Raw genomic sequence first — 11817 nt, 5'->3', positions numbered from 1 at the left:
CGTCTCTACATGTCAGTAGTTGGCGCAGCGTGCATAGATCCGGGAACCAGACCGGAAGAGACAGTTTGGTCCATCGCTTATATCATTTCAAAAGGAGAGTTATTGCCCTTTGAAACAAAAAGATCGCCCATTGGGATACGATGACATGCATCAACCAAATCAGCTTCTTATGACAAGCAGGGTTGCTGAATACCCCATTCTAACCCGGATCTTCATGGGTTCGAGGGTAATAACTTCATCCTCGACACAGGGTGCTCCTGACTGCCAAGGGAAATAACTCTATCCCTATTACATAAACAGAATCTTAACATGAAGGCTTAAGTCATCTGTTCATTTTCATACAGTGGTCCCCTGGACCTTTACATGAATACCTAAAAAATACTGCTGAATCTAATTTAGACAAAACACAAGCACACTTTGTGTAACTGCGAAAACCAGACCCATGCCTCAAGCCACAGAACAGTATCTGTCATTTAGGAGAACTTGCAGAGTGCTGTTAACTTGCATTAGGCTGCACATGATATCACTTCTTCAATGGGGATCCTTGACACCTGTGTTCAGGTCAAGCTGAGGTGAAGTCAGATCGGTGCAACCCTCAGGGCTTGCCCTGCTAATGCTCACATGCAAGACGTTGCGGATGGATGGCATATGAGTCAACGACATGCCCCAGCATAAGCGTCTGAGGCTCAGAATGTATATAATAATATTCATGAATGACTACAAACAATAACTTCATTAGGAGAGAATGAACTGGAAGGGTTAAAAGCCAATAATGTTAGCAGATGAACATGGATGATAGAGCCATGTGCAGCTAGTCAGTACGTGTTGAAATAACAACTCCGACCAGTGCTGCCACATCCAGCCATGCATGGTCCACTCATCAACCACCAGCACCTAACCTTTCATACTTAATGGAGATCAGCTATTGAGATTATGTCTGATGTTCAAAACAAAATGTTACAAGTGCAAGATCATGCTTCAAAGTGTTTCGATAATTTGTTTTAATGAGTCATATTTCATATGTAATAACAGTCAATCTGAAATGTGGCAATTAGGCAATTAATCAGGCAACTAATTTTTTATTTATTTTTTGTGTGTGCGTATGTGCAATCACAGATCTTAAAAAAAGCAAAATAAAAATAAACTAAAAATGACTTTCTGAAATTGTAATATTGCAGACTCTAATGGTTAAAAAAATAGAAATAAAAAATACGTCCCCATGAAATTATCACTCAAATTAGTTTGTGTTGAAGAAAAGAATCATTGCAAAAAATGAAATACATAGCGAAGTGTTTACCTGTGTCTGAAGCAATGTTGATCGATAGGGTTCAGGCTCTTCAAAATGACATATCTGGTTGCGCAGTCATTTAAGTGCAAAAATATGTGTCTCGTGAGAGCAGTCAAAAGGGCATTAATGTAAGAAAATTGAGACATGTTCATTTGAAGACAATATTTTTTCTTCGACAAACGACATCATGTTAGAATTTGAGCAAACACAAAATTCTGCAAAACCAACTAAAAAATATTTTAATCCTCTTAGCATGAAACCATCAACATCCTCCATAGAAAACCAACCATCGGACTCAAGAATAAGACCTGATTAATGTGGACTAATGCCCAAGCACCACGCTAAGACCTGACTAATGTGGATAAGTTTAAATATAAATTACTAAGACCTGACTAATGTGGACTTGCTCCCCAACACCATGCCAAGACCAGACTCATAAATATGAACTAGCTCCCCAACACCATGCCAAGACCAGACTCATAAATATGGACTAGCTCCCTAGCACCATGCTAAGACCAGACTCATAAATATGAACTAGCTCCCTAGCAACATGCTCAGTCCAGACTAATACGGACTAGCTCCCCAGCAACACGCTCAGTCCAGACTAATATGGACTAGCTCCCCAGCAACATGCTCAGTTCAGACTAATATGGACTAGCTCCCCAGCAACATGCTAAGACCTGACTAATGTGGACTAGTTCTCAACACCAAGCTAAGCCCTGACGAATATGAACTAGCTCCCCAGCAACATGCTAAAACCTGACTGATGTGGACTAGCTCCCTTAAGCACCATGCTAAGACCTGTTTTATGTGGACCAGTTCTTGCCACCATGCTAAGACCTGACTAATATGAACTAGCTCCCGAGCACCATGCTAAGACCTGTTTTATGTGGACTAGTTCTTGCTACCATGCTAAGACCTGAATAATATGAACTAGCTCCCCAGCAACATGCTAAGACCTGTCTAATGTGGACTAGCTCACCAGCACCATGGTAAGACCTGACTAATGTAGACTAGCTCCCCAGCAACATGCTAAAACCTGACTAATGTAGACTAGCTCCAAAGCAACATGCTCAAACCTGACTAATGTAGACTAACTCCCCAGCAACATGCTAAGACCTGACTAATGTGGCTGATTGTGTGGCAGCATATGGCAGTAAATGGGAACACCAAATTACCAGTTCATGTTAATACAATTAACCAATGTGATGGCCTGGTCTCCGTGACAACTAATTCACTGATAACAGGATCACTAAAGAGGAATAGGATTAATTTTATATTATTGCATTGAATGTTAATATACCTCTGAAATGAATAAAACATAACAACTTAACAAATCTAACTTCACAAGCATAGTCGTCTTTTACGGCAAGCATGGGATGCTGAAGACGTATTCTATCCCGTATCTTCACAGCAATCATGGAATGCTGAAAACCTATTTTACACCAGATCTTCACGGCAAGCATGGGATGCTGAAGACCTATTCTACACCAGATCTTCACGGCAAGCATGGGATGCTGAAGACCTATTCTACCCCGTATCTTCACGGCAAGCATGGGATGCTGAAGACCTATTCTACCCCAGATCTTCCCGGCAAGCATTGGATGCTGAAGACCTATTCTATCCCGTATCTTCCCGGCAAGCATGGGATGCTGAAGACCTATTCTACACCAGATCTTCACAGCAAGCATGGGATGCTGAAGACCTATTCTACCCCGTATCTTCACGGCAAGCATGGGATGCTGAAGACCTATTCTACCCCGTATCTTCACAGCAAGCATGGGATGCTGAAGACCTATTCTACCCCAGGGCCTAGTTGCACAAAGCGATCTTAGCGCTAAGATGATCGTAACTCCTATGCTTTAACATAGGCTTACAAGAGTCGTAGCGCTAAGATCGCTTTGTGCAAGTGGGCCCTGATCTTCACAGCAAGCATGGGATGCTGAAGACCTATTCTACCCCAGATCTTCACGGATCCACTCACTCCAGTGGCAACCGGTGACCTACTCGTGCAGACCCCGTCATCTGCAGTAAGTGACATTGCTTCATCTAAGCGTGCTTAGCAGATAGTCATCTTAACCTAAACAAGACAGAAATATAGCTTTTATTGTTTTATCATGATAATTTATCAAAATATACACAGAGAGACATAGATTAGCTGTTAGATTTTGACAAAGACTGAACAGAATTTATAACAAAATTGTAAGAAAGCATCCACATGCCGGAATGACTAATTTTCAGTGCCCAGATGTTGTGTAGTGGTTTTGTCAAATGTGTATTGATCATTAGCTAGCTGTACTGAAAACAACCTCCTTCTTTTGCAAAAAGTTGACAATCTAATTATCATCTTCTGCTTGTCTTTTACTTACTGACCTTCTTCACCACTGCAACCACCTGCAGCCCTGGCAGCCATCACTTCTGAAACAGGACCAATATACTGCAGCAACTGATTATGGACACGTCACTACAGTAATGTAACTTGTTTGTTTGTTTGTTTGTTTGTTTGTTGTTTAACGCTGCAATATTCCAGGTATATGACGGCAGTCTGTAAACAATCGAGTTATGACCAGACAATCCAGTGATTGACATAATGAGCATCGATCCAAGCAATTTGGATACAATAACATGCATCAACCTAAGTTGAGCCTGACAACCAGATCCCGTTAGTCCCGTTACGACAAGCATGGGTTGCTGAAGACAGGTCTAACGTAAATTACTGAAATTAGTATGAATAGGATAATTATGACTTAAAACTGACTTAACAGATTAATCAATCTTCTGTTTCCTGTAGAGCGGAAGGTCGGTGGTTCAATCCCCAGCCTCGTCGTAACAAAAGATGTTAATACATGGTACTTGTTGTTACCCTACCTGGTGCTTGGCATTGAGTGGTTGGCAATAATCTTGACTGGACGTTAAACTTGTGAAGTGAGTGAGTTTGGTTTTTATGCCTTGTTTAGCAATATTCCATTACTATAAGGGTGGAGAACACCAGAAACGGGCTTAACACATTGTATCCATGTGGGGAATCGAACACAGACCTTCATAGTGACAACCACTTGTAAATACTGACTCGTGTAACTTAAATTGAGTGAGTGAGTGAGTGAGTATGGTTTTACGCCGCTTTTAGCAATATTCCAGCAATATCACGGCGGGGGACACCAGAAATGGGCTTCACACATTGTACCCATGTCAGGAATCGAACCCGGGTCTTCGGCGTGACGAGCGAACACTTTAACCACTAGGCTACCCGACCGCCCCTTAACTTAAATTGAAACCATCTAAAGCATTATGAGGTAGAGAAAAGATTTCAAGTCCTTTAACTAGACTCCTCTAGGGGAACGAAAACAACCAAATCACTCACAGAACACAAAACTTGTGAGGCAGAAGTTCTGTTGGAAATTTATTGATTTAAATATTTCTTTTCCAAGTCTAGGGGTACATCTTTAGGACAGTTATCAGTACACACTAGATCTTCATATAATGAGAGGAGCTGTGAGCCCAATGTGGTATTTAGTAGAACATTGAAAATGTTGAAAATGTTACACAAGGATAAATCTTTTAAATTTTCAAAAGTTGGAAAATGGATTTGTATCATTTCAAGTTTTTGCTGATTTTGTGTTTTGAGTTTGAGGCATTTGATGGCTGGAGTTTTTGACAAACAGCAACATAACCAACATTTGAGCTAATATACTTTGTAAATCTCAAATTGTTCAGCAGCTTTCAGTTATGTATTGTATAAGTGTGAAATGAGAAATATTTGAAAACTTCCTTTTACCTACATATTCAAAGAGCATTGACATTCTCTGGAAATCCCTTGGACTTTGGTGTGGGCTGACGGCTGACGGCTGACGACTGAAGGATTTCGTAGTTTGGCGTCTGTCAGCAAGATAAGATTGTAGCTGCATCATGGTGTATGAACGATGGAGTCTCGTCCTGGCAAACCAGTGACAGATGGCACCTGGACCCAATGGCACACAATTGTTACACAGGGCAACAATGAGGTTACACAGCACAACGAGGTTACACAGAGCAACAATGAGGTTACACAGTGCAACAAGGTTACACAGAGCAACAAGGTTACACAGAGCAACAATCAGGTTACACAGTGCAACAAGGTTACACAGAGCAAGTTGAGCAACAATGAGGTTACACAGTGCAACAAGGAACCACAGCGCAACAAAGTAACACAGCTAAACAAGGTTACACAGCGAAACAAGATTACACAGTGCAACAACAAGGTTACACAGCGAAACAAGATTACACAGTGCAACAACAAGGTTACACAGCGCAACCAGGTTACACAGCGAAACAACGAGGTTACACAGTGCAACAAGAAGATTACACAGTGCAACAAGGTTACACAGCGCAACAAGGTTACACAGCGCAACCAGGTTACACAGTGCAACCAGGTTACACAGCGCAACAAGGTTACACATTGCAACAAGGAAACACAGCGCAACAAAGTAACACAGCTAAACAAGGTTACACAGCGAAACAAGATTACACAGTGCAACAAGGTTACACAGCTAAACAAGGTTACACAGCGCGACAACAAGGTTACAGATTGCAACGTTACACAGCGCAACAAGGTTACACAGCGCAACAAGGTTACACATTGCAACAAGGAAACACAGCGCAACAAAGTAACACAGCTAAACAAGGTTACACAGCGAAACAAGATTACACAGTGCAACAACAAGGTTACACAGCGCAACCAGGTTACACAGCGAAACAACGAGGTTACACAGTGCAACAAGAAGATTACACAGTGCAACAAGGTTACATAGTGCAACAACAAGGTTACACAGTGCAACCAGGTTACACAGTGCAACCAGGTTACACAGCGCAACAAGGTTACACAGCGCAACAAGGTAACACAACGCAACAAGGTTACACAGCGCAACAAGGTTACACAGCGCAACAAGGTTACACAGCTAAACAAGGTTACACAGCGCGACAACAAGGTTACAGATTGCAACGTTACACAGCGCAACAAGGTTACACAGCGCAACAAGGTTACACATTGCAACAAGGTTACACAGCGCAACAAGGTTACACAGCTAAACAAGGTGACACAGCGAAACAGGATTACACAGTGCAACAACAAGGTTACACAGCGCAACCAGGTTACACTGCGAAACAACGAGGTTACACAGCGCAACAACTAGGTTACACAGTGCAACAAGAAGATTACACAGTGCAACAAGGTTACATAGTGCAACAACAAGGTTACACAGTGCAACCAGGTTACACAGCGCAACAAGGTTACACAGCGCAACAAGGTTACACAGTGCAACAAGGTAACACAGCGCAACCAGATTACACAGTGCAACAAGGTTACACAGCGCAACAAGGTTACACAGCGCAACAAGGTTACACAGCGCAACAAGGTTACACAGCGCAACAAGGTTACACAGCGTAACAAGGTAACACAGTGCAACAATGTTACACAGTGCAACAAGGTTCCACAGCGCAACAAGGTTACACAGCACAACAAGGTTACACAGTGCAACAACAAGGTTACACAGTGCAACAACGAGGTTACACAGCGAAACAACGAGGTTACACATTGCAACAATTAGGTTATACAGTGCAACAACAAGATTACACAGTGCAACAAGGTTACACAGTGCAACCAGGTTACACAGTGCAACAACAAGGTTACACAGTGCAACAACAAGGTTACACAGCGCAACAAGGTTTCACGGTGAAACAAGATTACACAGTGCAACAAGATTACACAGTGCAACAAGGTTACACATTCAACACGATTACACGGCGCAACAAGGTTACACAGCGCAACAAGGTTACACAGCGCAACAAGGTTACACAGCACAACAAGGTTTCACAGCGTAACAAGGTTTCACAGTGAAACAAGATTACACAGTGCAACAACAAGATTACACAGTGCAACAAGGTTACACAGCGAAACAACGAGGTCACACAGTGCAACAAGGTTACACAGTGCAAAAAGAAGATTACACAGCGCAACAACAAGATTACACAGTGCAACAAGGTTACACAGCGAAACAACGAGGTCACACAGTGCAACAAGGTTACACAGTGCAACAACAAGATTACACAGCGCAACAACAAGATTACATAGCGCAATAAGGTTACATAACGTTTTGTTTGTTTGTTGTTTAACGCTGCACTCAGCAATATTCCAGCTATATAACAGCAGTCTATAAATAATCGAGTCTGGACCAGAAACTCCAGTGATTGACATCATGAGCATCGATCCACGCAATTGGTAACACAGTGCAACAACAAGGTCACACAGTGCAACAACAAGGATACACATTGCTACAAGGTTACACAGTGCAACAAGGTAATACAATGTAACAAGGTAACACAGTGCAACAACAAGGTAACAGCGCAATAACAAGGTTACACAGTGCAACAACAAGGTAACAGCGCAATAACAAGGTGACAGCGCAACAACAAGGATACACATTGCTACAAGGTTACACAGTGCAACAACAAGGTTACACAGCAGAACGAGGTGTAACTACCAACTAGCCAACGAGCACAGCAAGCAATGCATTATAATTGATGGACCCTGGTTACACAGATTACACAGTGCAACAACAAGGTTACACAGTGCAACAACAAGGATACACAGTGCATCAAGGTTACAAACGTACCAAGGTTTGACAACAGCGTAACCTCTATATAGACGACACCACCGCAATGTTACCGCAACAAAGTGCTCATTAGTCAATTATAAAGACTACGGTGCAGAATCCGAGGTTTGTGCAGTGCACAACTCACTCACTCAATCAGTCAAGGATTATCTCCCTTGCGTCCACCTTGCGCGTGAACAAGACTCGGCTGAGTGGGGGTTTTACGGAGGTTTTAGGAATTGCCGCCATTTACACTGCCTCCGAATTTCACATTAACCAAATCAGCCAAGTTGAATGTATCGCATTAAGCACACTGATAGTGGTGGTATTTAACTAATATCATTCAGAACACACCAGGCCATACAAAGTGGAGACCTTCACAAACCGTATTATTTCATGGCTGCCAAGTACTTCTGCCACGTGTTACACTCAGGCGAAGATGCAGAGGTAAAACACCTCTCGCTACCACTTGCATTTTGACAAAACAAGAAATATATTTGAAATATATACCACAACGCTTTGGAGCCTGTATTTATACTTTGTGAGTCGTCCTCTCGCGTGATGCACGTGGCATAGCTTCTCTGCCGCTGTTGCACGCGCAGCAAGCTTCGTCGCGAGCCGATTTTCACAATGCATGGTACATGGCTCTTTGCCATTTCGTGGGGTCCCAAACGAGTATTTCATCAATCAATTCCCCATTTTAAAAACATGCTGACTGGGATAATAGTAAGTATAGAGCCATTTAGAATATATATAGGTCTTCAGCAACCATTCTTGGTTGATGCGTCATCGTATCCCAACTACGTGGATCGATGCTCATGATGTCAGTCACTGGATTGTTTGGTCCAGACTCGATTATTAATAGACCGCCGCCGGAAATTATGTCCGATGCCTGTTGACGTGTATCCTCATGTTCCCGTGGTTTTTAGCTGAACAACTGACTTGTTCTTGCATGTGTTTATGACCAGTGCCACAGGTCGGCAGGATTCGCTCACCTTTTTGCGAACACCTGGTATCATTGCAATTTAATAGTGATTTATATACACATGCACATAATACAGTCGGAATCGTACTATGAACTGTTTTAAGCAGAGATTTCTTAGGAGTGTGGACAGGGATTTGTTGCTTTAAAGCATCGGCTCCATTATTGTTGAAGGAATTGAGAGTTACTCAGGTTGAATGATAGATACTTATCAAGAAGTAGTGATTATTGCGGGACTGAAATAGGAAATCACGTGTTTACATTATTTGATCATGCTTGTCGATATGTTTACAGGAAATGAATTTTGTGTAATAGTTACATTTATCAATTTTATGCTAGTTTATATCAATTCAACTACAAACTAAAATATATATGTAAAACCAATCTGAATAAGTTTGAATGATTGTTTAAAGTAGCTTTGTGATACAGCCAGGGTCACTTGTGATGAAAAAACAAATTTGTACCACCATCAGCAGCTTCGCAGGGACAACCATACACATGCTGTAACAAGAAGTCGTACATGGCGAGAACATTCATACACATGCTGTAACAAGAAGTCGTACATGGCGAAAACATTCATACACATGCTGTAACAAGAAGTCGTACATGGCGAGAACATTCATACACAGGCTGTAACAAGAAGTCGTACATGGCGAGAACATTCATACACAGGCTGTAACAAGAAGTCGTACATGGCGAGAACATTCATACACAGGCTGTAACAAGAAGTCGTACATGGCGAGAACATTCATACACATGCTGTAACAAGAAGTCGTACATGGCGAGAACATTCATACACAGGCTGTAACAAGAAGTCGTACATGGCGAGAACATTCATACACAGGCTGTAACAAGAAGTCGTACATGGCGAGAACATTCATACACAGGCTGTAACAAGAAGTCGTACATGGCGAGAACATTCATACATGTACACAGGCTGTAACAAGAAGTCGTACATGGCGAGAACATTCATACACATGCTGTAACAAGAAGTCGTACATGGCGAGAACATTCATACACAGGCTGTAACAAGAAGTCGTACATGGCGAGAACATTCATACACAGGCTGTATCAAGAAGTCGTACATGGCGAGAACATTCATACACAGGCTGTAACAAGAAGTCGTACATGGCGAGAACATTCATACAATGGCTGTATCAAGAAGTCGTACATGGCGAGAACATTCATACACAGGCTGTATCAAGAAGTCGTACATGGCGAGAACATTCATACAATGGCTGTATCAAGAAGTCGTACATGGCGAGAACATTCATACACAGGCTGTAACAAGAAGTCGTACATGGCGAGAACATTCATACAATGGCTGTATCAAGAAGTCGTACATGGCGAGAACATTCATACACAGGCTGTAACAAGAAGTCGTACATGGCGAGAACATTCATACACAGGCTGTAACAAGAAGTCGTACATGGCGAGAACATTCATACACAGGCTGTAACAAGAAGTCGTACATGGCGAGAACATTCATACAATGGCTGTATCAAGAAGTCGTACATGGCGAGAACATTCATACACAGGCTGTAACAAGAAGTCGTACATGGCGAGAACATTCATACACAGGCTGTAACAAGAAGTCGTACATGGCGAGAACATTCATACAATGGCTGTATCAAGAAGTCGTACATGGCGAGAACATTCATACACAGGCTGTAACAAGAAGTCGTACATGGCGAAAACATTCATACACAGGCTGTAACAAGAAGTCGTACATGGCGAGAACATTCATACACAGGCTGTAACAAGAAGTCGTACATGGCGAGAACATTCATACAATGGCTGTATCAAGAAGTCGTACATGGCGAGAACATTCATACACAGGCTGTAACAAGAAGTCGTACATGGCGAGAACATTCATACACAGGCTGTAACAAGAAGTCGTACATGGCGAGAACATTCATACAATGGCTGTATCAAGAAGTCGTACATGGCGAGAACATTCATACACAGGCTGTAACAAGAAGTCGTACATGGCGAGAACATTCATACAATGGCTGTAACAAGAAGTCGTACATGGCGAGAACATTCATACACAGGCTGTAACAAGAAGTCGTACATGGCGAGAACATTCATACACAGTGGCCTTTAAGCATGTTTTCTGAAATAAAGTTTAATACTGAAAAAATATAAAAGTATACACATACACACCCCATATAACACCTTAATACATCAGTGGATGGCTAGGAAATGTCAGTTTCAGCAACATGTAAAAATAAGGTAAATCTGCTGGTAAATTAAATTTAGAAGATGAATGGACCACATGTTTTTACACCAAATAACTGCTTCATCTCAGAAGGGATAACAGTTAATTCAAGTATGTATTCATGAACATCAAATGCCGACAGACTTAATGACATACAAATGCACAAAATCACTTTGTTCCTTGTGAATTAATAATTGACCTGGACTTACGGATCTAGCCCAATTTCACAGAGACATTTGTGAACCAGGAAATACTGTAAGAAGCTGACAGAGGCTTAATATCCACTGGTCCATGTTATTTTATAAGCAGATAACTCGCAGCAAACACTTATTCAAGGCAACAGACAGCAATAACACAGTTAACACCCAAGACAATCCACATCACCATGCTTATCTTCTACTTTTTTCCACCAGTGCAATAAAAGCTTTATAATGCATGGGTAAGCTTTTACTCCCCTTCATTAAACCACATCCAGTACTGTGAACACCGTGCACCTACTTGCCACAAACCACTCAGAGCATTTACCACTTGCCAGTGAGGCCTGCTTGACTGCCTGCTGCAGAAGGCAGATTTCACCCATGGGTACACGCTAGCCACTCCAGAGCTGGGCAACTTAGACACCAGGGACCAGGGTGCCAGGTCATTTACACTCGTCAGTGGCAAAAACTTTAATGAAAATTTAATATAGATTTCAAATTGC

General features: G+C 41.9%; 1 protein-coding gene across 1 annotated transcript; it reads left to right on the top strand.

Annotated features, from left to right (window-relative positions):
- The first annotated feature begins 5208 nt into the window (after positions 1-5208).
- LOC139474079 (homeobox-like protein HDP1) lies at positions 5209-7394 on the top strand. The gene is made up of 3 exons (XM_071256943.1): positions 5209-6066; positions 6526-6849; positions 7176-7394. Exons 1-3 carry the CDS (start codon positions 5209-5211, stop codon positions 7392-7394), a joined length of 1401 nt encoding a protein of 466 aa, XP_071113044.1.
- The last annotated feature ends 4423 nt before the right edge of the window (positions 7395-11817 follow it).

This window comes from Haliotis cracherodii, unplaced genomic scaffold (assembly GCF_022045235.1).
Source record: "Haliotis cracherodii isolate W230 unplaced genomic scaffold, xgHalCrac1.p SCAF_3, whole genome shotgun sequence".
NCBI classification, from domain to species: domain Eukaryota; kingdom Metazoa; phylum Mollusca; class Gastropoda; order Lepetellida; family Haliotidae; genus Haliotis; species Haliotis cracherodii.
Note: the sequence above shows the minus strand (reverse complement) of the source record. Positions and strands in the feature narration are given on the sequence as shown.

What these genes read in the sequence shown, in the direction of transcription:
- LOC139474079 (XM_071256943.1), top strand. Translation starts at nt 5,209, where the DNA reads ATGGAGTCTCGTCCTGGCAAACCAGTGACAGATGGCACCTGGACCCAA. An exon ending in AGATTACACAGTGCAACAAG is followed by an intron (nt 6,067 to 6,525) that starts GTTACATAGTGC and finishes AAGGTTACACAG; the next exon opens with TGCAACCAGGTTACACAGCG. An exon ending in TTACACAGCGAAACAACGAG is followed by an intron (nt 6,850 to 7,175) that starts GTTACACATTGC and finishes AAGATTACACAG; the next exon opens with TGCAACAACAAGATTACACA.